Genomic DNA, 27,316 nt, shown 5'->3' with positions numbered 1-27,316 from the left:
GTCTACAAAAACAATCATTAAATATAGTTGTTAAAGAAGAACTGTAGTGAAAATAATGAATAAAATTGCTTATTTTTTTAACCGTATTCATTTATAGATTGTTTAGTCAGTGTTTGCTCATTGTAAAATCTTTCCTCTCCCTGATTTACATTCTCAGATTTATCACAGGTAGTGAAATACTAAGTTCTGCTAGGTGATCTGTACGAAATGTTCGTTACTTAGAGTTGTATGCACAGAAGGAGATGCTGGCTGCTTGGCATTTAGAAAAAGACGTAATTTCCCACTATGCAACAAGGTTCACTGACAGGAAACTGTCAGGACCATAGTCATGACATCACACAGTGGGAGGGCTTTTACCACAATATCAGCCATACAGACTCCCTGATGATCTATTACAGAAAAGGTAAACATTTCTCGTGGGAAAGGGGGTATCAGCTACTGAATGGGATGACGTTATATCCTGGGTTAAGTGTGCAGGTGATACGTGACTTTGGCGCCCTTTGCTATGCCAGGTTTTTCTTTAATCTTGTTCTGCTCCCCACAGCACAAGACAGTGTCACCTCCTGCTTGATGTCTTCAACTCCACCGAGCATGAGCTGTCCATCAGCGCCAAAGACAACGAGGACCTGATTCTGCACGCGGGAGAGTGTCAGCGGTAAGTGCAGTTTACGCATTTTGTTTTTTGTAAATGGAACTTTGGTCTTGTGTAATAGCCAATGACGTTCTCCAGAGTAGTGGTGGTGTTGGGAGTAGACAGGCAATGACGTTCTCCTGAGTAGTGGTGGTGTTGGGAGTAGACAGCCAATGACGGTCTCCTGAGTAGTGGTGGTGTTGGGAGGAGACAGCCAATGATGTTCTCCTGAGTAGTGGTGGTGTTGGGAGTAGACAGCCAATGACGTTCTCCTGAGTAGTGGTAGTGTTGGGAGGAGACAGCCAATGACGTTCTCCTGAGTAGTGGTGGTGTTAGGAGTAGACAGCCAATGACGTTCTCCTGAGTAGTGGTGGTGTTAGGAGTAGACAGCCAATGACGTTCTCCTGAGTAGTGGTGATGTTAGGAGTAGACAGCCAATGACGTTCTCCTGAGTAGTGGTGATGTTGGGAGTAGACAGCCAATGACGGTCTCCTGAGTAGTGGTGGTGTTGGGAGTAGACAGCCAATGACGTTCTCCTGAGTAGTGGTGGTGTTAGGAGTAGACAGCCGATGACGTTCTTCTGAGTAGTGGTGGTGTTGGGAGTAGACAGCCAATGACAGTCTCCTGAGTAGTGGTGGTGGTAGGAGTAGACAGCCAATGACGTTCTCCTGAGTAGTGGTGGTGTTGGGAGTAGACAGCCAATGACGGTCTCCTGAGTAGTGGTGGTGTTGGGAGTAGACAGCCAATGACGTTCTCCTGAGTAGTGGTGGTGTTAGGAGTAGACAGCCAATGACGTTCTCCTGAGTAGTGGGGGTGTTGGGAGTAGACAGCCAATGACGTTCTCCTGACCAGTGGTGGTGTTGGGAGTAGACAGACAATGACGTTCACCTGAGTAGTGGTGGTGTTGGGAGTAGACGGCCAATGACGTTCTCCTGACCAGTGGTGGTGTTGGGAGTAGACAGACAATGACGTTCTCCTGAGTAGTGGTGGTATTAGGAGTAGACAGCCAATGACGTTCTCCTGAGTAGTGGTGGTGTTGGGAGTAGACAGCCAATGACGTTCTCCTGAGTAGTGGTGGTGTTGGGAGTAGACAGCCAATGGCGTTCTCTTGAGTAGTGGTGGTGTTAGGAGTAAACAGCCAATGACGGTCTCCTGAGTAGTGATGATGTTGGGAGTTCAGGATCCTGCATTCTGAATCTTGAATTATGCCGAAGACCGCAGTTCAGCACCCGAGCTAGTGGACAGTGTCACAGGGTTATGGTTCATGTCATGCTCCAAGCCAGAAGAAGGAGGCATCGGAATCCCCTCCCCGTGACCCTGTCCTCTAGTTCTTGTGCTGAAATGCGATGGTACAGGGCTGCCATCAGAAATGACTGGGCCTCATATTGGGAAAACCTACTGGGCCCCCCTCACTCCCCTCCCCACCTATATTTAAGGTGTACCCCCTATATTTAAAGTGGTCGCCGATGATCAGTAAAGCAGTGCAGTAAATGTAATTCCATGGGATTACTCTCCCTGCAGTGCTTGAGTAGCGCTTGCGATTTCTGAAAATCGTAAACGTGCTGAATGCTGCGATTGTGATGTGATTCTCATTCACTGAAAGAGAATGGCAAAGCACAAGCATGGCAAAATTACAAAAAATCACAATGCAAAATTGGCCAGCCGAGGCGAACACAGGCACACCCACTGACAGTCTGTACATTCAGTGAGAGACTTGCAGCTGTAGCCCATATGTGTAGCATTGTTTGCCGGGCCCCATACTGCAGTGCCACCTGAGATGCCCTGAAGGCGGCCCTACAGTGATCAGCATAACTGAGGTTTCCAAATGCAGGAGCCCTAATTTCAACACTACTCCTGGGGCTGCCACTGCAGCCACACCCATTGGCGTGACGCGGTCGGCAACTAGTTGAAAGAAAATAAATATGGCAGCCTCCGTATCCCTCTCACTTTAGGTGTCCTTTAAACACTTTCATATGTGACCATCTGCAGACAGTTAAGGCTCAGGAGAGGAAGAATGGAATCCGGGAATCTTATAATAGTTATTAATTTTATGGGGCTCTTACTAGTGTTGGGCGAACATCTAGATGTTCGGGTTCGGGCCGAATAGGCCGAACATGGCCGCGATGTTCGGGTGTTCGACCCGAACTCCGAACATAATGGAAGTCAATGGGGACCCGAACTTTTGTGGTTTGTAAAGCCTCCTTACATGCTACATACCCCAAATTTACAGGGTATGTGCACCTTGGGAGTGGGTACAAGAGGAAAAAAAAAATTAGCAAAAAGAGCTTATAGTTTTTGAGAAAATCGATTTTAAAGTTTCAAAGGGAAAACTGTCTTTTAAATGCGGGAAATGTCTGTTTTCTTTGCACAGGTAACATGTTTTTTGTCGGCATGCAGTCATAAATGTAATACATATAAGAGGTTCCAGGAAAAGGGACCGGTAACGCTAACCCAGCAGCAGCACACGTGATGGAACAGGAGGAGGCGCAGGAGGAGAAGGCCACGCTTTGTGAGACACAACAACCCCGGCCTTGCATGAGGGCAAGAAGCGTGCGGATAGCATGCTTTGTACCGCCATGCAGTCATAAATGTAATAAAGATAAGAGGTTCCATAAACAAGGACCGGCAACGCTAACCCAGCAGCAGCAGCAGCAGCACACGTGATGGAACAGGAGGAGGCGCAGGAGGAGAAGGCCACGCTTTGTGAGACACAACAACCCAGGCCTTGCATGAGGACAAGAAGCGTGCGGATAGCATGCTTTGTACCGCCATGCAGTCATAAATGTAATAAAGATAAGAGGTTCCATAAACAGGGACCGGCAACGCTAACCCAGCAGCAGCAGCACACGTGATGGAACAGGAGGAGGCGCAGGAGGAGAAGGCCACGCTTTGTGAGACACAACAACCCAGGCCTTGCATGAGGACAAAAAGCGTGCGGATAGCATGCTTTTTACCGCCATGCATGCAGTCATAAATGTAATAAAGATAAGAGGTTCTATAAACAGGGACCGGCAACGCTAACCCAGCAGCAGCAGCACACGTGATGGAACAGGAGGAGGCGCAGGAGGAGAAGGCCACGCTTTGTGAGACACAACAACCCAGGCCTTGCATGAGGACAAGAAGCGTGCGGATAGCATGCTTTGTACCGCCATGCAGTCATAAATGTAATACAGATGAGAGGTTCAATAAACAGGGACCGGAAACGCTAAACCATCCCAGATGTTCATTGGTCATGTTACTTGGTTGGGGTCCTGGAGTGTTGCGTAGTCGTTTCCAATCCAGGATTGATTCATTTTAATTTGAGTCAGACGGTCTGCATTTTCTGTGGAGAGGCGGATACGCCGATCTGTGACGATGCCTCCGGCAGCACTGAAACAGCGTTCCGACATAACGCTGGCTGCCGGGCAAGCCAGCACCTCTATTGCGTACATTGCCAGTTCGTGCCAGGTGTCTAGCTTCATGCCCGGTTTCAGGTCCAGCGGTGCCAGCCACAAATCTGTCTGTTCCTTTATTCCCCTCCAAATTTCCTCCCCTGTGTTCTGCTTATCCCCAAGGCAGATCAGCTTCAGCAACGCTTGCTGACGCATGCCAACAGCTGTGCTGCACTGCTTCCACGATCCTACTGCTGCTGGTGCTGGGTTAGCGTTTCCGGATGAGGTACAGCTTTGAGATGCGTTGGAGGAGAAGGAGTCAGAGAGGTAGGTGCTGCTGTTGTTATCCAGTGGGAGGGACGGCGGTGCAGCTGTTTGCGGCGTGGGCAACACCCGCGCCGTAGCAGGTGAGGAATCGCTGCCAGGCTCCACAAGGTTCACCCAGTGCGCGGTAAGGGAGATGTATCGACCCTGGCCGAACGCACTCGTCCAGGTGTCAGTGGTGAGGTGAACCTTGCAGGCAACGGCATTCTTCAAGCTTCGGGTTATTTAGCTGACCACGTGCTCATGCAACTCAGGCACTGCAGAGCGCGCAAAGTGGTAGCGGCTGGGAACCACGTAACGTGGGATGGCCACTGACATCATGCCCTTGAAGCTGTTTGTCTCCACCACTCGATATGGCAGCATTTCGCAGGCCAGAACCTTGGCTATGCTGGCTGGCTGTTACTGCCACGGCCCGGGGGTCATTTGCTGGCAATTTCCTCTTGCGCTCAAACATCTCAGAGACAGACAACTCAACCGTAGGGCTGCACACCGAAGGGCTGTTGGTTGTTGTGTTTGATGAACACTGGGAGACCTCAAGAGCACTAGTCCGGAAAGTGACAGTGTCAGCATCGTCTGATGTTTGTGAATGTTGTGAACCACGCAATGGCTGGACTACTGCTGCTGCTGAGGCGGGTCTGGTGGTGAGTCTGGTGAACCCAAGGGAGGCAGTGTTGCTGGTGGTACCCTGTCCTGCCGCGTTTGCCCACAGTGTGGGATGTTTGGATAGAATGTGGCGGCTCATGCTGGTGGTGGAGAGGTTGTTAATACTTTTCCCCCTGCTCAGGCGGGTCTTGCACACCTTGCAAATCGCCATGGTAACATCCTCAGTGCAGTCTTCAAAGAAAGCCCAGACTTTGGAGCACCTGCCTTGCTGGCGATTTCTGTTTGCGCCTCTTTTGCCTCTCACTTGAACCATGCTTGCGGTGCCTGAAATTGCGCGCCGCCTACCTTGTGGCACAAGGCGAACTCGTGCAGCAGTGGGTTCCTCAACAGACTCATCTGTGCTGCTGCTACGACGGCGATGTTCTCGTTCACAAACAAAATCTGGGTCTATGTCCACATTGTCCATACCCTCCTCTTCCATCTCCTCAAACTCGTCATATGTCATTGTGGGGGGCCGCCGCCGTGGAGTAGAGCTCCCCAGAACAACCTCTGCGCAGCTCACTCCAACGTTGTCTGGTTATCTGGCAGTTGTGTGCGTGGTGTCGCTGCCGGTTGTGTCAGCTTTGTGCCCACTGGCTCCTTGTAACTGGCTGAGGACTCGGACCTCGTGCGTGATGTGCTGGTGCTGCTTAACCCACTGCTGGACGCTTGAGAGGTCATCCAAGTAATTATCTGGTCCTGTTCTTTTGGATCTGTGAGGGTTGTTGTCCTGGACAACATGGGCGGTATTGAGTGGGTTTTCTTGGGTGCTCCCCTGTGGCCTGTACGTGAACCGTCAGGGGAAACACCTCTTCCCTTGCCCCTCCCTCTTTCACCGGATTTCTTCCTCATTTCACTTATCCTTAAAGTACACGCTGACTGGCAGCAGTACAGTGGCAGTACAGAAATGCTATACAGTGGTGGGTGAGCGGTGTACCACTTTTGTCAGCAGCGACACAGAGCACAATGCTATACAGTGGCGGGTGAGCGGTGTACTACTGTTCCCAGCAGACACAGAGTGGAAGTAAACACAATGCTATATAGTGTGGCTGAGCCGTGTACACAGAGTGGCATTAAACACAATGCTATATAGTCTGCTATATAGTCACCCCGAACAGGGTGATGTTCTGCAGAACCCGAACAGTGGCAAACACTGTTCGCCCAACACTACTGGGAGGGAACGCAGATTTTAGTACCTAAACACACGATACAACATGTTTTCCGGGGTCAGACTCTGAGGCACATACAGATGGTCCCGATCATCATCCTCATCATACAACTCTTCTCCTGAGTCTGACCCACCCACCACCTCTGCCACCCCAACATCCCCAGACACAGACCCCTCATCGTCCTCAACATTAACTTGGGATGCTGGCCTGAGCCAGACCTCCTCCTCCACATCAGGCCCCATCATCTCCTCAATGGCAGCCCTCATTAATCGCTCTGGCGCCGGACCGATGGACACAACGTTCTCCTCCGGGGAGGGCTGCTGCTGACCACTGGCTGCTGGGGTGGATGTTATAGCTTGCGTGGGGCGTTGGCTGTTGCTGTTGTTGGGAGTGCTGCTCACAGCGGAGGTCTCTGGGGAACTCATGTTGAGCTCATATAGTGGTTGACGGTGAGTGGAGTATTACTGATCCCAGCAATATACACACTGACTGGCAGAGTACGCAATGCTATATAGTGTGGCTGAGCGGTGTACACAGAGTGGCAGTAAACACAATGCCATATAGTCTGGCTGAGCGAGCGGTGTACTACTGTTCCCAGCAGAATCAGAGTGGCAGTAAACAATGGTATATAGTCTGGCTGAGCAGTGTACACAGAGTGTCAGTAAACAATGGTATATAGTCTGGCTGAGCGGTGTACACAGAGTGTCAGTAAACAATGGTATATAGTCTGGCTGAGCGGTGTACACAGAGTGTCAGTAAACAATGGTATATAGTCTGGCTGAGCGGTGTACACAGAGTGTCAGTAAACAATGGTATATAGTCTGGCTGAGCGGTGTACACAGAGTGTCAGTAAACAATGGTATATAGTCTGGCTGAGCGGTGTACAGAGAGTGTCAGTAAACAATGGTATATAGTCTGGCTGAGCGGTGTACACAGAGTGTCAGTAAACAATGGTATATAGTCTGGCTGAGAGGTGTACACAGAGTGTCAGTAAACAATGGTATATAGTCTGGCTGAGCGGTGTACACAGAGTGTCAGTAAACAATGGTATATAGTCTGGCTGAGCGGTGTACACAGAGTGTCAGTAAACAATGGTAAATAGTCTGGCTGAGCGGTGTACACCGAGTGTCAGTAAACAATGGTATATAGTCTGGCTGAGCGGTGTACACAGAGTGTCAGTAAACAATGGTATATAGTCTGGCTGAGCGGTGTACACAGAGGGCTCTATTCATAAAAAAGTTGTTGCGAGAAAACTCCTGGAGGGAAAATACCGCAGCTGTATTTTACACTTCTGGGTGGTCATTCAAAGAAATCTTGAAAGCTGCGATGCAAGAGCGGAGATCTCCCGCTGAAAGCTGGCGGTAAGCTGTCGGAAGGCATGCGGAAACACTTCAGCCGGCAGAGTCCCTCCGTGCACTGCTCTCTCTGGGAGGTCTGTCCCATTCACTTGTATGTAATCCGCAAAATCAGAGGAAGCGGTATTTCCCGTCCACATACCGCTTCCTCTAATCTTTATGAATGGCCATTTTGTTACTTTTTTCTAGATAAATCTAGAAAAACACTGGAGAAGGCGGAAATTTCTTGCTCTGCTGGGGGATTGTAGATTTTCATGCGGGAACAGCTTTTATGAATGCCCACTTTGCTAAATGGACGGGAAAATCCGCTGTTTTGAGCGGAAAACTTGCGGTAAGGTTTTATGAATAGAGCCCAGAGTGTCAGTAAACAATGGTATATAGTCTGGCTGAGCGGTGTACACAGAGTGTCAGTAAACAACGGTATATAGTCTGGCTGAGCGGTGTACACAGAGTGGCAGTAAACACAATGCTATATATAGCGTGGCTGAGCGAGGTGCACAGTGGCAGTACACACAATGCTATATTAGTCAGGCTAAGCCGTGTACACAGAGTGTCAGAAAACACAATGCTATATATAGCGTGGCTGAGCGAGGTGCACAGTGGCAGTACACACAATGCTATATATAGCGTGGCTGAGCGAGGTGCACAGTGGCAGTACACACAATGCTATATTAGTCAGGCTAAGCCGTGTACACAGAGTGTCAGAAAACACAATGCTATATATATAGCGTGGCTGAGCGAGGTGCACAGTGGCAGTACACACAATGCTATATATAGCGTGGCTGAGCGAGGTGCACAGTGGCAGTACACACAATGCTATATATAGCGTGGCTGAGCGAGGTGCACAGTGGCAGTACACACAATGCTATATATAGCGTGGCTGAGCGAGGTGCACAGTGGCAGTACACACAATGCTATATTAGTCAGGCTAAGCCGTGTACACAGAGTGTCAGAAAACACAATGCTATATATATAGCGTGGCTGAGCGAGGTACACAGTGGCAGTAAACAATGCTATATATAGTGTGGCTGAGCGAGCGGTGTACTACTGTTCCCAGCAGCGACACACAATGACTGGGGGGGACCCTGGCTAGCGTGGCTGGAGAGCGAACTACCCTGCCTGCCTACCCAAAGCTAAACCCACAGACAAATGGCGGAGATATGACGTGGTTCGGGTATTTATTTACCCGAACCACGTGACCGTTCGGCCAATCAGAGCGCGTTCGGGCCCGAACCACGTGACCCGTTCGGCCAATCACAGCGCTAGCCGAACGTTCGGGGAACGTTCGGCCATGCGCTCTTAGTTCGGCCATGTGGCCGAACGGTTTGGCCGAGCACCGTCAGGTGTTCGGCCGAACTCGAACATCACCCGAACAGGGTGATGTTCTGCAGAACCCGAACAGTGGCGAACACTGTTCGCCCAACACTAGCTCTTACCATAAAAAATAAAATGTGTGACCCTCGGGGTCTCTGGCGGTATATCAGAGGTTTATGGCCCATAAACCTCTGTGTGCCCATTTAAATACATCCTTTACCTTCTTTTTTGCTAACTCTTTACATTAAGCAGTAATGCATTCATCTATTGAAAGCTCTTCTCACATCTCTGCGCTAAAAGTAGATCGGACGGCTCAAAATAGAAAAGATGTCGTGTCAGCGGAGAGGTTATTAAATAGACACCATTTCATTATGTCAGAAACCGCAAAGGTCAAACTCCTTAAGCAGCCATTTCTGGATCCGGCACTTGGAACCGCTTCTGCATCAGAAATCAGGAGAGGCCCGTTCATCATTCTGATGGTGGCTTTCATTTTATTTCTTTAATCCTCCCGGCCACAAGCGCTGAGAAGCAGGAGGGTTTATGGTGGCTTATGGCTTATGGGCAGCATGGTGGCGTAGTGGTTAGCGCTCTCGCCTTGCAGCGCTGGGTCCCCGGTTCAAATCCCAGCCAGGTCACTATCTGCATGGAGTTTGTATGTTCTCCCCATGTCTGCGTGGGTTCCTCCGGGCAATCTGGTTTCCTCCCACATCCAAAAAAATACAGATAAGTTAATTGGCTCCCCCCTAAAAATATAGACTACGATACATACACTACACGATACATACATATGGCTATGGTAGGGACTAGATTGTGAGCCCCTCTGAGAGACAGTTAGTGACAAGACAACATATACTCTTTACAGCGCTGCGTAAGATGTCGGCGCTATATAAATACTAAATAATAATAATAATTATTGCGGCCCGAGACTAGTGATAGGGTAAGGCTGGTCATACAAAAATCATTATTTTTTTATCGATATCCGGCCAAGTCGATCATTTGATCAAATCTGCTAGATATTGACGATGCAATTGATTCCCGAGCGATCAATATTTGGGCAAAATGGATCGATTTTATCAATTATGCCAGGTGGAAGATTTCACTCGATTGGAGGCTGGGTTGGGGAGCGCGTGCTAGCGGCGTTTGATTTCGGATCGATTAACCCAGCAGCAGAGCTTCTCTTGCCTGTCTGCCGGTGCTTCCTCCCATGTCTTCTCATCGCTGCCTGGGCCTCTTCTGTCTTGTCTTTCCTGGGGAGCTGCTTGTCACATGACAAACACTAGAGGCCAAATATGTAAGGCCCAGGGGCGTTGCCACCCCCAAAGATCAGTGGCAGATCTATACAGGGGTGCCCTAGATGTCCACCAGGCAGAGTCAGCTGTGGTGCCTCAATGGCGGTTATGCTGGGAGCTGTGGTGCAGCAATCATGGGTTTGCTGGGTGCTGTGGTGCCTCTATGTATCTGTGCCCTCGCCGCAGCTCCGCTCCTCTCCGGTGGCCCGGGGTCCCCTCCGGCGCAAGATGCCCACTGCGCCTGCGTGAGCATCTCTCAGTCGCACTGACATCATCCGGACTGTACTGTGCAGGCGCAGTAGTTGTGCGCCTGCGCAGTACAGCCCGGATGATGCCAGTGCAACTCTGTGAGCCGCATGCTGGAGCGCAGGTGAAGCCGACCTGGCGAGGTTGGCACTTCAGAGGGGACCTGGAGACACCAGAGCTGCGGCAAGGGCACAGGATGGCTGCAAGGGGCTGGAGGAAGCCCTGGGTAAGTAGATTTTTTTTAATTTTAATTTCCCTGGACCTCCCTTTAAAGGAGTTGCGAAGGGAAACCCGATGGGTCAACGATCCTTCAGAGGCTGCTAGTGGGGGGCATACATTCTAATTCCAATGACGACTCACTCTGCTGCCGCTGAACATTCTGCACGGAGTTAATTTTTCTTCCCCCTCCAAAACATAGCAAGTTGGATGGAGAATTAATTTGGGGTCGAATGTCATGTCACATGATCGGGACCTGGAGGATGATGCCGGCATACAGCGCCGCTTCATTATGAAAGAGGAGATCCGGTCCAGCATCCACATCAGGGAAGTATCAGAGCACTAGTCTCTGCGCTACTCTGCATTTGGCATGGGGGGAGTGGACAGGAGGCGTATAGCTGGTTGTAGTGCCACTGTGCTGAGTTATCTATCACAAGATAACTCGTGTGATGGCCAAAAAGTTATAAAAAAAAAAATGCTTGCATTCCTCCTACGTGCTCAGCCTTACATAGTGGAAAGCCGTACTTAGGTCATGTTTTTGTGGCTAGTGGTGGCATCCTTGACTGCATGTAGTCATCGGGGCTGGTTTTAGCTACTATGGGTCACCAGGGCAACTTGGAAGCCTTCCCTACAAACTCCCTCCCCCACACACACACATATATGCAGACTGTACACAAAGCGGAATCTTACCTAATTCAGGCAGGACACAGGAGGAAGCATCCCACTATGCTTCAGAATTTGGTTGCGTATTAACCCTGACAATGGTCGGGGGGGGGGGGGGTAGAGACACCTTGGGTGGGCCTTAGAAGCTCTAGGGCCCGGGGGGCAATTGCCCCCTTTGCCTCAATGGAAGCACAAGCCCTGGTTGGCATTCTGAAGACCACGGAGGACCACAGGAAGCAGCAGGAGTCTTGACATGAGTTTTTCTTCTCATTGCCGTAATATTATTTTCTTCTACTTGGTCTAGACTAGAACTGGAACTATGAGCCCCTGATGAACGCAGCTGGATTGTCTGGAGTTCTTCCTCAAGCCGTATTTTATTCTTGTGTGAGGTCAGGCTGACTCGTGGGAGACGGGTGTGTGACGGCAGCCGCCATGGCCGTTTGACAGCTGCGGTTACAAAGTGGTTTATAATAATGAGGCTCTCGAGTATAAGAAACGCTCCAGCCTTGGCCGGTGCAGTCTGGAGCCTGGCTGTTGATGTCAGCGTTGTCCTCGAGTCCTGCTACATGTAGCCACAGTCTATTTCTCGGGAGGGGACTCGTATCTCCGGTCTGTAACTGAGTGAGACGCCTCTTCTGTGGAGAGCCAAATCATGTTCTGACATCTTCCATAATTCATCACCGCGTGGGTCCCTCTCATCTTCCAGTGACAGTCCTGTGACAGTCCGCCGCTCACACCATGACAGATGTTCCTCTGGAAAGCCAGGGGATGAATGTTCTTCTAATGTCGGAACTACGGCATCGGGGGTGCGGGCCGACCACCTACACTGTGAGGCCTGCCACTGGGAAACACGTTCCACTCAAGCAGATGATGGTCCAGTAACCCCGCCTGCTTTACCGTAATACAATTTTAAAGAAGAATTGCGTGGAATGCTAAATAAAAATATCCCTCCAGTTACTTCATGTCATTTTTCTCTCACTCATAATCCACTTTAAAGTATGACTTCTACCTACCATTGGAAAGTGCCTGTGTCTTCACATCCGATAGACTGTTATCAAAAGATAAAAAACAAGCCCTATAGACATGAATAAAACTTGACCTTTATTTAGATGTTTACAATTGGGCTATTCAGGACAACACAAAGAAAAATATAAAAATGCCAGTGGGTTAATCCACAAGGTACATACTATTATTATTATTTGGTACTAGACGAATGGCCCGGCGTATGTACTTGGTTGGTGTCGGCTCCACCCACTTTTTCTAACTAACACACAATTACTCAATGACCAAATTTGGCATCAATAATTTGCATTGAAATGAAACAAATCTGATTGGCTGTTTGTGGCTCCACCCCATTTTCTGAATGTGAACCCCAGTCACCCAATGACTAACTGTATCAGGTTTGAGGCTTGTGCCATTATCAGTGCAAGAATGACAGCAATTAAATATTCCCCTTGAAAATCAATAGGTGAATATTTATTGGCTTTTGTAGGCTTTGATTGACTTGTGAGTAACAAACATCCAAACTTTCGCATTTGTAATATTAGTGAGATTTATATAGTGCAAACATCTTCCGCAGCGCTGTACAGAGTATATAGTCTTTTCACTAACTGTCCCTCGGAGCTCACAATCTACCGGTAATCCCTACCATAGTTATATATCTTTGTATAGTGTAGTGTAGTGTATGTATTGTATTCTAGGGCTAATTTAGGGGGAATCCAATTAACTTTATCCATATGTTTTCGGGATGTGAGAGGAAACCTGAGTGCCTGGAGGAAACCCACGCAGACACTGGGAGAATGGCGAGAGCACAAACCACTATGCCACTGTGCTGTATATTTTTGTCAGTGGCTAAAAGTTGCACTAACTCTAACATGGGCTGGTGTTAGGCTCCTGTTTGTTACATTGTGTTTGTAAATGTTATAAGTTCTGCACATCACCTGACGAAGCCTGTTTATCAGGCGAAACATGTTTGATTTAGGGTTTTGTTTGTTATGAGCCCTTAGATAGTTGTGAACAGTTTTTGCATGTTAGTTGGGAGCTAGAGGAGAGGATGATACTGAGTTAGTTAAACTCTGTCAGCAATGAAGCCTTGTAGCTAAGGTTAATTACCTCCTCCCAGGCTAGCCATTGGCAGTATATGATCCTTGTGGATGCCTACCATGTTAACCCACTGGCATGTTTATGCCTTATGTTGTCCTGAATCACTCAATTTTAAAGCTCTAAATAAAGGTGAAGTTTTAATTTGTGCCTATAGGGCTTTTTATTTTTTTATAACAGTTTGTTTAATTTCCCCTGGCATCCTGGGACTGTGTTGAATTGTCTTCCTATCAGATTAAGTGACCTGACAGGGTGTTTCTACAGCTCCTGGGGTGCTAACAAAGATCAGCAAGTTGTAACGATCGGTGTAGCACAGAGAGGATCTGATTACCGGTGATCTGCAGAATCACTGGGAATACAGATATATACCAGATTATAGATGATCTGCAGTATCACCGATAATCCGATATACAAGCTAACCTCTGGACACCTAAGCAGAGTGTTTGGTGCAAACAGTAGTAATGAGAGGACTGAGCCTCCGAGCAGTAAGGAGTACTGCTCAATTCCTTCTGGACTCTCCCGGAGGGAGGAGTCAGGCTGAGAAAAGGAACGACAGAACGAGAGTGACACTCAAGAGGGAGTGTCACTATCAGGACTGGGAACCGCCTCTAACAGTAAGGTCGGTTCTCGAGGTCGGACAAGCCAGGTCGTAAACACACGGACAGATAAGGTACAGTTTCAGAAGACAGATGCAGAGTCTAAGGACGAGCCGGGGTTCGGCAACAGAGTATCAGAAAGACAAAGTACAGGATCAGAATTCAGGAGAATGATCAGGCAGGCAGAAGGTCATAATAGATAATCACAATCAAACTAGTACTTTAAACTATCAACAAATCTAGCTAAGTGTAGGATTACAGCTCCAGCTGGTCCCGGCACACTTTCGGATCTGACTCAGGTCTGCGTGCTACCACGTAATGATCACAACGCCAGACAACCAGCAACTGAACAGCCAGCAGTATATATACACAGCCACTCTCCAGCCCCTCCCTAAGTGCTGGACCAATGAGAGGGCTCAGAATTGTCAGCTGACCAGCTTGGTCAGCTGACCTACTTCTGGCTGCTATATAAGCATTGCCTCAGTGCGCGCGCGCGTGTCACTCTGAATCTTGGAGGACTATCAGTCCCAGCCACACCAGTACTGCCTTGCAATGTATCCAGTGAACCGAGCGTGGGAGCCGCCTCTAATGCGGATTCCGCCGCTTCCAATGCGGATTCCGCCGCTCTGCCTATGCGGCATGCGGCGGTTTTTCCGCGTTGTGACGTCATGCTGGACGCGGAAACAGCCGCCTCACCCTGAGAGACGGCGGCTTTTCCGCGTTTCCTCACAGTACCCCCCCCAGGAGTGGACTCCGGAGAACTCCTACCAGGTTTCTCGGGATGTAAGGCGTGAAACTCCTTCCTTAATTCGTCCGCATGCATGCGACTCCCGGGTACCCATTGTCTCTCCTCAATGCCATACCCTTTCCAGTGCACCAGATATTGTACTGAGTTCTGTACAATGCGTGAATCTAATATTTTCTCTACCTCGTATTCAGGTCGTTCATCTACCATCACAGGAGGAGGAGGAGTGGAGCCCACATGGACTGCTGGTTTGAGCAGGGATACGTGAAAGGACCTTACCCCACGCATGCTGGCGGGAAGATCAACAGAATACTTAACGTTGTTGATCTTCTTAGCTACCGGGAACGGACCCACAAACCTGGGATCTAGCTTATCTGAGGGCTGTCTCAGAGTCAAGTGACGTGTGGACACCCAGACCAAGTCTCCTGGCTGGAACCTCCACTCTAACGAGCGTCTCTTGTCAGCCTGACCCTTTTGACTCTGGAATGCCCTTTCCAAATTACTCTTCACCGTCCACCAGATGTCTTTAAATGCCCTTTGCCAAGCTTCCAGGGTTGGAAACGGAGAAGAGGCAACTGGCAAAGGGGAGAATTTGGGCGACCTCCCTGTCACAATCTGGAACGGAGAAAAAACAGAAGAAGAACTCTTTAAATTATTCTGTGCGAATTCTGCGAAGGCCAGAAATTTTACCCAGTCATCTTGTGCCTCCGCAACGTAACATCTTAAAAACTGCTCCAAAGACTGATTAGTCCGTTCAGTCTGCCCATTAGTCTGTGGGTGGTAGCCTGACGAGAAAGACAACGTCATGCCCATTTGGTGGCAAAATGCCCTCCAGAATCTAGAGATGAATTGGACTCCCCGATCCGACACTGTGTTTTCCGGAATGCCATGCAGCCGGAAAATGTGGATGATAAATAGGTTGGCCAATTCCTGGGCAGAGGGGAGTCCTTTCAAGGGCACAAAATGGGCCATCTTGCTGAAGCGGTCGACTACCACCCAAATGACCGACATGCCTTCAGACCTGGGGAGCTCACCCACAAAATCCATGGACAAGTGGGTCCATGGTTCACTCGGGGCGAGCAAGGGCTGTAAGGTACCGACAGGTGCCAGCCGGGAGGGCTTACTTTTTGCACAAATTGCACATTCCCTAACAAACTCCTTGCAATCAGCTGACAGGGAGGGCCACCAGGCACACCTGGCTACAAGATCCTGCGTTCTGGCTGCTCCGGGATGTCCAGCATTCTTATACGCATGGAACATCTCTAGGATCTGGAGATGGAAGGGCAGGGGAATGAACATAACCCCTTCAGGCTTCCCTTCCGGAATGTCCTGCTGGAAGGGGCTTTATGTCTCCTTCCAGTCTTCCCAAGTATCGGTTGCAGCCAGCACCAATTTCTGCGGAACAATAGACTCAGGGATGGGGGGCTGTGCTGTCTCTGGCTCAAAGCACCTGGACAAAGCGTCTGCCTTAACGTTTTTGCTTCCTGGAGTGTAAGTAATTATGAATCTGAACTTCGTAAAGAATAACGACCATCGGGCCTGACGGGGACTTAATCTATTAGCTCCCTCGATGTATTCTAAATTCTTGTGGTCCGTGAAGACCGTGATAGTGTGCTCCGCTCCTTCGAGCCAGTGACGCCACTCTTCAAAGGCCAGTTTAATGGCCAGGAGCTCTCTGTTGCCTATGTCGTAGTTCTTCTCTGCCGGAGAGACCCTACGAGAAAAGTAAGCACAGGGATGTAGTCTTCCCTGTAACCCTGACCGCTAAGACAGCATAGCCCCTACCCCGACCTCCGAGGCGTCAACCTCAACAATAAAAGGATAAGAGGTGTCAACATGTCTTAGGATCGGTGCGGAACAAAACAATTCCTTCAAAGTGGAGAATGCATTCTGAGCTTCAGGAGACCAGTGGGTAGTATCTGCCCCCTTTTTTGTGAGACTGGTAAGGGGTGCAATGATTGTGGAGTACCCTTTTTTAAACCTCCTATAGTAATTCGCAAAACCCAGGAATCGCTGGAGGGCTTTCAACCCCACAGGTTGCGGCCATTCCAGGACAGCTGTGACTTTAGCAGGGTCCATTGACAGACCTGAGGTAGAAATCACATACCCCAGAAACGTGACGGATGTCACCTCAAAAATACATTTTTCCAACTTGGCGAACAGCATATTTTGTCTCAGCTTGTCCAGCACAATTTTGACATGGCTCCTGTGTTCAGAGAGATTGTCCGAGTAGATCAGTATATCATCGAGATATACCAGAACAAATCTGCCCAACACCTCTCTGAATACCTCATTAATTAATTCTTGGAAGATGGCTGGCGCATTACACAACCCGAAGGGCATCACTAAGTATTCGTAATGCCCGTCGGGTGTGTTGAAGGCCGTCTTCCATTCATCGCCCTTTCTAATGCGGATCAGGTTGTATGCACCCCTCAGATCTAACTTTGAGAAGATCTTAGCGTTAGTGACCTGTGTGAACAGATCGTCTATCAATGGTAGCGGATAACGATTCTTCACCGTGATTTTATTCAGGCCTCGGTAATCGATGCAAGGTCGAAGACCTCCATCTTTTTTCTTAACAAAAAAGAAACCGGCCCCTGCAGGCGACCGGGAGGGGCGAATTAACCCTTTGGCTAGATTGTCACGGATGTATTCCTGCATGGCCACTTTCTCCGGTCCAGACAAATTATACAGGTGACCTCGGGGGGGGGGGGGGGGGGGCATACAACCGGCACGGAGATCGATGGGGCAATCGAAAGGGCGATGAGGAGGTAACTTAGCAGCAGCCTTGGGACAGAATACATCCGAGAATTCAGAGTATTGCTCGGGAACCCCCTCCACTTGAATCTTGGTCTGACCTAATGTCACTTTCCCTAGACACTGCTGGGAACAAAAGTCTGACCAACTGGTTAATTGTCCTGCAGCCCAATTAATCTGTGGCGAGTGAAGCTGCAGCCAGGGCATACCTAAGACAATTGTGGAGGTGGTCATGTGTAAAACTAAAAAACTCAATCTCTCCCCATGCAGTACCCCAATAGTGACTTCCACCTCTGGTGTCTGAGACAGCGGACGGTCCCTTTGAAGCGGGGAGTCGTCCACGGCAGTAGCCTGGATAGGTGGTTCTACTGGGGTGAGCGGAATGCCCAACTTTATTGCAAATTCGGAACTCATAAAATTAGCCGCTGAGCCTGAATCAACAAAGGCCTCTGTGGCTTCAGATTTGTCCCCCCATGTAATCATACATGGAAGGAGCAAACGTTTTTCTTTTAGGGGTATAAAACAGACGCCTAGGGTGTTACCCCCTACAACTCCTAGGCGGTAGCGTTTCCCGGCTTATTAGGACAGTTTCGTACCCTATGCCCCCCGTCAGCGCAATACAGGCACAACTGTTCCGTCATCCTCCGTCTTCGCTCCACCTGGGACAATTTTGATCGACCTATCTGCATAGGCTCGGGTGGAGGTAAGACCGGAGCAGATGAGACTGAAGAAGATGATGCTGCCTGAGGTGTAGCGTAAGACACTACTCTGACGCGTTGACTACCCCTGGTCTCTTTTTGGTAGCGCAGTCTACGGTCAATTCGGATGGCCGCTGAGATGGCCTCATCGACTGTTCTGGGCTCGGGCTGACTTAGCATCAGGTCAGAGACCTCATCGGACATCCCTGACAAAAAACAATCTAGCAGGGCGTAAGTGTCCCACCTGGCCGTAACTGACCACCTCCTAAATTCGGCCGCGTAATCTTCGACCGGACCCTTGCCTTGACGTAAAAACTTGAGCTTACGCTCAGAAGTCGAGGCAAGGTCTGGGTCGTCGTAAATTACCGCCATGGCTTTAAAGAATTCCTCCACCGAGGTAAGAGCTAAGTCACGGGCAGGCAGATAAAAACAGATAACAAGGTTTTAATAAATATGACCCGTTGGGTCTCAGTCCCCGACGATCGGGGTCTCAACTCGAAATATGATAACACTCTACTCTTAAAATTCCGAAAGTCAGACTTGTGGCCGGAAAATTTATCAGGTACGGGCATACGTATGTCATCACTATGAGGGGATCGCACCGAATCAACTGACGTCTGGAGGGTTCGCACAGAGCCTGATAAGGCATCGATAAATGCTTTGTGCTGGCCCAGTGCTTGATGGATGTTATCCACCGAAGTGGCAAGCACACCCAGAGGGTCAGCGCGTGCGTCCAACTGTTTTTTGGGTCTCGCGTTCTGTAACGATCGGTGTAGCACAGAGAGGATCTGATTACCGGTGATCTGCAGAATCACTGGAAATACAGATATATACCAGATTATAGATGATCTGCAGTATCACTGATAATCCGATATACAAGCTAACCTCTGGACACCTAAGCAGAGTGTTTGGTGCAAACAGTAGTAATGAGAGGACTGAGCCTCAGAGCAGTAAGGAGTACTGCACAATTCCTTCTGGACTCTCCCGGAGGAAGGAGTCAGGCTGAGAGAAGGAACGACAGAACGAGAGTGACACTTAAGAGGGAGTGTCACTATCAGGACTGGGAACCGCCTCTAACAGTAAGGTCGGTTCTCGAGGTCGGACAAGCCAGGTCGTAAACACACGGACAGATAAGGTACAGTTTCAGAAGACAGATGCAGAGTCTAAGGACGAGCCGGGGTTCGGCAACAGAGTATCAGAAAGACAAAGTACAGGATCAGAATTCAGGAGAATGGTCAGGCAGGCAGAAGGTCATAATAGATAATCACAATCAAACTAGTACTTTAAACTATCAACAAATCTAGCTAAGTGTAGGATTACAGCTCCAGCTGGTCCCGGCACACTTTCGGATCTGACTCAGGTCTGCGTGCTACCACGTAATGATCGCAACGCCAGACAACCAGCAACTGAACAGCCAGCAGTATATATACACAGCCACTCTCCAGCCCCTCCCTAAGTGCTGGACCAATGAGAGGGCTCAGAATTGTCAGCTGACCAGCTTGGTCAGCTGACCTACTTCTGGCTGCTATATAAGCTTTGCCTCAGTGCGCGCGCGTGTCACTCTGAATCTTGGAGGACTATCAGTCCCAGCCACACCAGTACTGCCTTGCAATGTATCCAGTGAACCGAGCGTGGGAGCCGCCTCTAATGCTGATTCCGCCGCTTCCAATGCGGATTCCGCCGTTCCCAATGCGGATTCCGCCGCTCTGCCTATGCGGCATGCGGCGGTTTTTCCGCATTGTGACGTCATGCTGGACGCGGAAACAGCCGCCTCACCCTGAGAGTAGGCGGCTTTTCCGCGTTTCCTCACACAAGTTCTCCCAGGCAGAGTCTATTGTTTCACAAGGGGGCTTTCTTATCTCTGGCCGGTGGCCAAGCTGCCTGTCTCTTCAGTTATTAGTTTTAGTAGCAGCAGGTTGGCACTACAGTGTATAATAAGGCGGTTTTCCAGGCAAGGCTGGCTTATATGTGCTTTCTCCCTTAGTTGGTAAGCGTAGTGTGCTCTAACGTACATAGAACTGCAGCATATCGAAAGAAGTAGGAGATGCTTGCACTGCTTCAAAACGCTGCCTTCATTCAAAACTTGCTATTACATGCTTAGTGCAAAAGTGCAGTGACCATGAACTGGATGAAAAGTAAACATACTGGAGGATGGAGAGGTGGCACGGGTGGTGGTGAGTGCTGGGTACAAATGCTTGATGGCCGTTTTGCGCACTACTGCGCTTCTACGGAGGCTGCGTGGTCTCTAGTTATTCTAGCTGATCAGTGAGATGCTAATAATACCTGCTTGCATGCACATTGTATACAAACTGCATGCAGCTTGGAATTGCGCCAGTAACAATCAACAGGAATGCCTTTGATTGGTTCAGTTCCTACTTGCATACTATTTGCGTTTAGTTTACAAGCTGGAATTATTAGCTTTCCTGTTGGCCATCTCTGTTATCCATCCTTCCCACTGTAGTTCATAAGCTGCTTCTCTTTGCCAATCCTTTCATTGGATCCTCCCACCGCTCCTCATGTGCTGCTCCACTGTGTCAATCTCTTTACTGACTCCTCCCACCACTCCTCATCTGCTGCTTCACTCTGCCAATCCTTTCATTGGATCCTCCCACCACTTCTCATGTGCTGCTCCACTGTGTCAATCTCTTTACTGACTCCTTTCTCCACTCCTCATCTGCTGCTTCACTCTGCCAATTGTTAATTGGCTCCTCCCACCACTCCTCATCTGCTGCTTCACTCTGCCAATCCTCTCATTGGATCCTCCCACCACTCCTCATGTGCTGCTCCACTGTGTCAATCTCTTTACTGACGCCTTTCTCCACTCCTCATCTGCTGCTTCACTCTGCCAATTGTTCATTGGCTCCTCTCACCACTCCTCATCTGCTGCTTCACTGTGTCAACCCTTCATTGGCACCCTCCAACTCTTAATCTGCTACTCCACTGTGTCAATCTCTTCACTGACTCCTCCCACCACTCCTCCTCTGCTGCTCCACTGTGTCAGTCTCTTTGCTGACTCCTCTCACCACTCCTCATCTGCTGCTTTACTCTGCCAATCCTTCATTGGCTCCTCCCACCACTTATCATCTGCTGCTCCACTGTGTCAATCTCTTCACTGACTCCTCCCATCACTCCTCATCTGTTGCTCTACTCTGTCAATCCTTTTATTGCCTCCCCCAACACTTCTCATCTGCTGCTCCACAACTTTATGTCTTGAATGTTTTTCATAGGAGGAAGTGTTGGGGTAATCCGAGTTTTTTGAGGGTCCTGTCAAGAGTTAACTCTTTTACATCCTCCATATTTACAGGCCAACATTTCTCCTTCTTAAAGTGGATCCGAGATAAACGTTTACTCATTGCATAATTGTGTTCCTTTCATATAGTTTATAGGGCATTCCTCAAGCCAAATACTTTTTTTGTTTTTGTTTTAATACTCAAATTCCCTATAAATTAAACAAGCCTCGCCCATAGTTTCTCCAGAGAGCCTTGGCACTCTCAGCCTTAGTAGCAAAGGCTTATGGGAGTTCAGTCTGGGCAGTAGGAGGGGGAGGTGTTACTAGCCAGATATTTCAGAGACAGAGGGGAGGAGGGAAATGGAGAGGGGGCTGAATTTACACACAGGCAAGCTGATAGCATCTCCAGCCCTCAGCCTGTGACAATGTGACATACAGAACATGGCTGCCCTCATTGTATCACAGGAATAAATAATCATATACTATTGAAACTTTTGCAGCTAGATATGCTGTGTAAACTATCTAAACTTTAGATAAGATACAGTATATAGACAAGTTACTTGTTATAGTTAGTTTTTCATCTCCGATCCGCTTTAAAGTGTACCTGAAGGGAAAGAAAGTGCCACTAGAGAGTAACTCACCTCGGGAGGGGGAAGCCCCTGGATGCTAAAGAGGCGTCCCCCGTCCTCAGCTGAGGGGATACAGCGCTGGCTCCCCCAAAAGTCCACTTGTCAATGTAGTTTAACCATTTCAGCCACACACACGTAAGTCTCACGTCCACGGCTGCCGCTGCTACTGCCACAGAGAGGTGAGAGTCACGTCTGTACACTTTGCGGGGCAATCGCGTTAATCGCATTCACAGGGAGGAATTGGAGAACTGAAAAAAATGCACCTTTATTTCCAAATAATATATTGTCGCCATACATTGTACTAGGGATATGATTTAAATGTTGCAATAACCGGGACAAATGGGCAAATAAAATGTGTGGGTTTTATCTGTACTGTAGCACATTTTATTTTAATACTACAGCGGTTAAAAACTGAGAAATAATTAATTTTTTATTTTTTTTCCTTAGTATTACCATTAAAATGCATTTAGAGTAAAATAATTATTAGCAAAAAGTACCACCCAAAGAAAGCCTAATTGGTGGCGGGAAAAACAAGTTATAGATCATTTTGTTGTGATAAGTAGTGATAAAGTTATTGAGGAATGAAAGGGAGGAGCGCTGAAATGTGAAAGCTCCTCTCGTCCATAAGGTAAAAAACAACCCGCGGGCTGAAATGGTTAAATGACATTGGTCACATGTGGCCGACGGCATGATACATGCCCAACAGTCGCCTGAGTTGATTTGCCAAATGGATGAGGCAAAATGCCCATGATTGGTCGCATGTCGTTGCCGTTTGATATTTTTTCATATTGTAGCCCGATACGGTGACGTCTGCTATCCTGAAGGACGTTTTCACCGACTTTTGTATAGCGTGTGTGCATAGCTTAGTTCCTGCTCTTAGACTGCTGGTGAAAATTGTAAAAGTAAATCAGTGACTTCCCCCTGCGCAGACCTTCAGCTGCTCCTCAGCGGGCGGAAGGTTCTGGCAGTGGATGGCGTGCTTGCGTCTTGGGCGAGTTTGGCAGCGCAGCATTGCTTGTGAGCTGCAGGAAGTGACAGCGAGGAAGGGATGATTTATGGCAGAGTTTGTGTCTGTCTCAGGGCTGAGAGATGAATGAGGCGGCCGCGCCGGCGCTGGGATCGTCCTCGTAGCTGATATCCACGATTTACTCCCCATTCCTGTTACTTGGGAATGTGAGAAGTATCTGCCGTGTATATACAGTGGCTTGCAAAAGTATTCGGCCCCCTTTAAGTTTTCCACATTTTGTCACATTACTGCCACAAACATGCATCAATTTTATTGGAATTCCACGTGAAAGACCAATACAAAGTGGTGTACACGTGAGAAGTGGAACAAAAATCATACATAATTCCAAACGTTTTTTACAAATAAATAACTGCAAAGTGGGGTGTGCGTAATTATTCAGCCCCCTGAGTCAATACTTTGTAGAACCACCTTTTGCTGCAATTACAGCTGCCAGTCTTTTAGGGTATGTCTCTACCAGCTTTGCACATCTAGAGACTGAAATCCTTGCCCATTTCTTCTTTGCAAAACAGCTCCAGCTCAGTCAGATTAGATGGACAGCGTTTGTGAACAGCAGTTTTCAGATCTTGCCACAGATTCTCGATTGGATTTAGATCTGGACTTTGACTGGGCCATTCTAACACATGGATAGCTTTTGTTTTAAACTATTCCATTGTTGCCCTGGCTTTATGTTTAGGGTCATTGTCCTGCTGGAAGGTGAACCTCCGCCCCAGTCTCAAGTCTTTTGCAGACTCCAAGAGGTTTTCTTCCAAGATTGCCCTGTATTTGGCTCCATCCATCTTCCCATCAACTCTGACCAGCTTCCCTGTCCCTGCTGAAGAGAAGCACCCACAGAGCATGATGCTGCCACCACCATATTTGACAGTGGGGATGGTGTGTTCAGAGTGATGTGCAGTGTTCGTTTTCCGCCACACATAGCGTTTTGCATTTTGGCCAAAAAGTTCCATTTTGGTCTCATCTGACCAGAGCACCTTCTTCCACATGGTTGCTGTGTCCCCCACATGGCTTGTGGCAAACTGCAAACAGGACTTCTTATGCTTTCTGTTAACAATGCCTTTCTTCTTGCCACTCTTCCATAAAGGCCAACTTTGTACAGTGCATGACTATAATAGTTGTCCTACGGACAGAGTCTCCCACCTGAGCTGTAGATCTGTAGATCAGCTAGTCCAGAGTCACCATGGGCCTCTTGACTGCATTTCTGATCAGCGCTCTCCTTGTTCGGCCTGTGAGTTTAGGTGGATGGCCTTGTCTTGGTAGGTTTACAGTTGTGCCATACTCCTTCCATTTCTGAATGATCGCTTGAACAGTGCTCCGTGGGATGTTCAAGGCTTTGGAAATCTTTTTGTAGCCTAAGCCTGCTTTAAATTTCTCAATAACTTTATCCCTGACCTGTCTTGTGTGTTCTTTGGACTTCACGGTGTTGTTGCTCCCAATATTCTCTTAGACAACCTCTGAGGCCGTCACAGAGCAGCTGTATTTGTACTGAAATTAGATTACACACAGGTGCACTCTATTTAGTCATTAGCACTCATCAGGCAATGTCTATAGGCAACTGACTGCACTCAGACCAAAGGGGGCTGAATAATTATGCAAACCCCACTTTGCAGTTATTTATTCGTAAAAAATGTTTGGAATCATGTATGATTTTCGTTCCACTTCTCATGTGTACACCACTTTGTATTGGTCTTTCACGTGGAATTCTAATTAAATTGATTCATGTTTGTGGCAGTAATGTGACAAAATGGGGAAAACTTTAAGGGGGCCGAATACTTTTTCAAGCCACTGTATATGACTACTATTTGCATTAGCAGTATTTACGTCCTGGTGCTCTCTTCATTTTGAAGGAGATTTTGTTTTATTTACGTTTATTAACCCCTCTGCGACCGCCTAACGCCGATTGGCGGCTGCAGATTGGCTCCGTTGTTCTACCAGGATGCCGTATGGCGTCATCTCGTGAGGAGAAAGATTAGATGGGAGCTCGCGCTCACACGAGCAATTGGAGTTGGCAGGCTGTTTTTTTTTAATTTATAATTATATAAAAAAAATTATACAGCACTGACATCTTCTGCAGCGCTGTACAGAGTATATTGTCTTGTCACTAACTGTCCTTCTGATAGGCTTACAATCTAATCCCTGCCATAACGTAACGTAACAATTTAATAAAAAAAAACTGACAATCGCAGCAACCATCAGAGACCACCAAAAGAAAGCTCTATTTGTGAGAAGAAAAAGGTGTAAAATTCATTTGGGTGGTAAGTTGTATGACCGAGCAATAAACTGTTAAAGAGAACCTGTAACACAAAAAAGTTCCCCTGGTGGGTACTCACCTCGGGAGGGGGCAGAGTCAGGGTCCCAATGAGGCTTTCCCCTCCCCTGTAGCTGCAGGCAATCCAGCGCTGGCTCCCCCAAAGTGTCTCGGAATCCTCCCTCGACAAGCCTGACAAGCGCTGATTTATTTACCTTCCCTGGCTCCAGCGGGGGCGCTGTTGCGGCTTTCCGCACGGAGATAGGCGATAATAGCTGATCTGCGTCGGGTCCGCTCTACTACGCAGGTGCAGGAGATTTACGCCTGCGCAGTAGAGCAGCCCGACAGCGATCGGCTATTTACGCCTATCTTCGAGGCGGAGAGCCGATACTGCACCTGCGCTGAAACCGGGAAGGTAAATATTTACATCCCCGCTGTTTGGGGAGCTTTATTGCTGCCGCCGTGGGACCGACGAGGACGGGGGAAGCCTCAATAGGATTCGGAGGCTTCCCCCACCCAAGGTGAGTACCCCCAGGGGAGGTTTTTCTCAGTACAGGTTTTCTTTAAAGTTATGAAGTGCTAAATTGTAAAAAATGGCCTGGTCACTAGGGGGGTGGGGGGGTGTAAACCTCTGGGGCTCAAGTGGTTAAAGCCCCCGCCATCTGCAAATTTTGCGAATGACCCCCAACAATGCAAAAAAAGCATACATATGAGGAAATTGCTGAAAGTACGGTAGTTCATTGTTTATATTACCACTATTCTACTAGTAGTCATTCTAGATAGTACAATATTGATAATGTTACCAATATTCTACTATCACCTGATCTTATCCTAGATATACGCTGGATAAAACTAGGCCCGAGGTGGCTGATAGCAACCACCTTTGCCAAAAATCTAGCACACCCACAGACACAGCAGTACAGCAGCCCCCCTGACTACCTGGTGGATCGTTTCGGCCAAGCGTCGGCTGAGAGCTTTTTTCTCCCCGTGTGACGTTACTTGCATGAAGCTCCCTTGACCCTCCTCTCTCCCAGGGCTGGGCTGAGGCAGAGGCGAGAGAGGCTCCAGCCTCAGGGCGCAGTGTAGGAAAGGGCACACAACTCACTCAGCTATCATTCCCCTATTGTGTTTGAAGCAGAGAAAAATAAGAAAAGGAGATACATGGCAGTGACTGCAAGCCAGATAACTAGAGAATAAGGTGTTGGGGGCCCTGGGGCGCCTCTTAGTCTAATAGCAATCAGTGTGTGACGGCTGGGGTGGGAGGGATAGGGAGGGCCTCTTAGTATAATAGCAATCAGTGTGTGACGGCTGGGGTGGGAGGGATGGGGAGGGGCCTCTTAGTATAATAGCAATCAGTGTGTGGCGGCTGGGGTGGGAGGGATGGGGAGGGGCCTCTTAGTATAATAGCAATCAGTGTGTGGCGGCTGGGGTGGGAGGGATGGGGAGGGGCCTCTTAGTATAATAGCAATCAGTGTGTGGCGGCTGGGGTGGGAGGGATGGGGAGGGGCCTCTTAGTATAATAGCAATCAGTGTGTGGCGGCTGGGGTGGGAGGGATGGGGGGGGCGCACTTTGGTGTCTCAGCCTTGGGTGCTGGAGGACCTTGTCCCGGGTCTGCTCTCTACCGCATAACAGAACACGTCGCTGATCCACCCAATTCTGCTTGCAGAGCAATCTATTGCCTAGGCATATCATATCCATGACTGACCGGTGTGGAGAATTCACTGTAATTATATAGCAATCTGACCATGTGATTGGATTGGTAGTGTGTACTAGGATAAATCAAGCAACACGTCAGATCTGACAGGTTACATTATTTTAAATGTGTAAAGGTACCCATTAGCGGTACAATTTTTTTTTCATCAGATACGATCTTTCAAAGCAATTTGAATGATCTTGAGTGACTAATTGAAAGGCAGTTATGGATTGTTAACATTAACATTGTTATCATTAACGGCACAATTTAGGAAGGTTTTACATTCCGATTCAATCATAAAATCCATCTTTCAAATCGATAATTTTTTCTTTTCATATCGTATTTGCGGCTCATATAGCGCACTTTACTATACAATTCA

At 48.5% G+C, this 27,316-nt stretch overlaps 1 protein-coding gene across 2 annotated transcripts in view; it reads left to right on the top strand.

Annotated features, from left to right (window-relative positions):
* The window catches only part of TRAPPC9 (trafficking protein particle complex subunit 9), a 669,767-nt gene that overhangs the window by 253,820 nt on the left and 388,631 nt on the right, over nucleotides 1-27,316 (top strand). For both annotated transcript variants that reach the window (XM_068238081.1, XM_068238082.1), the window contains exon 19: nucleotides 545-655. In XM_068238081.1, the coding sequence (XP_068094182.1) occupies nucleotides 545-655 (111 nt within the window). The remainder of the gene's footprint in view (nucleotides 1-544; nucleotides 656-27,316) is intronic.

The sequence above is a fragment of the Hyperolius riggenbachi genome, chromosome 5 (assembly GCF_040937935.1).
Source record: "Hyperolius riggenbachi isolate aHypRig1 chromosome 5, aHypRig1.pri, whole genome shotgun sequence".
Classification (NCBI taxonomy): domain Eukaryota; kingdom Metazoa; phylum Chordata; class Amphibia; order Anura; family Hyperoliidae; genus Hyperolius; species Hyperolius riggenbachi.
This window is presented reverse-complemented; position numbering and strand designations above follow the sequence as displayed.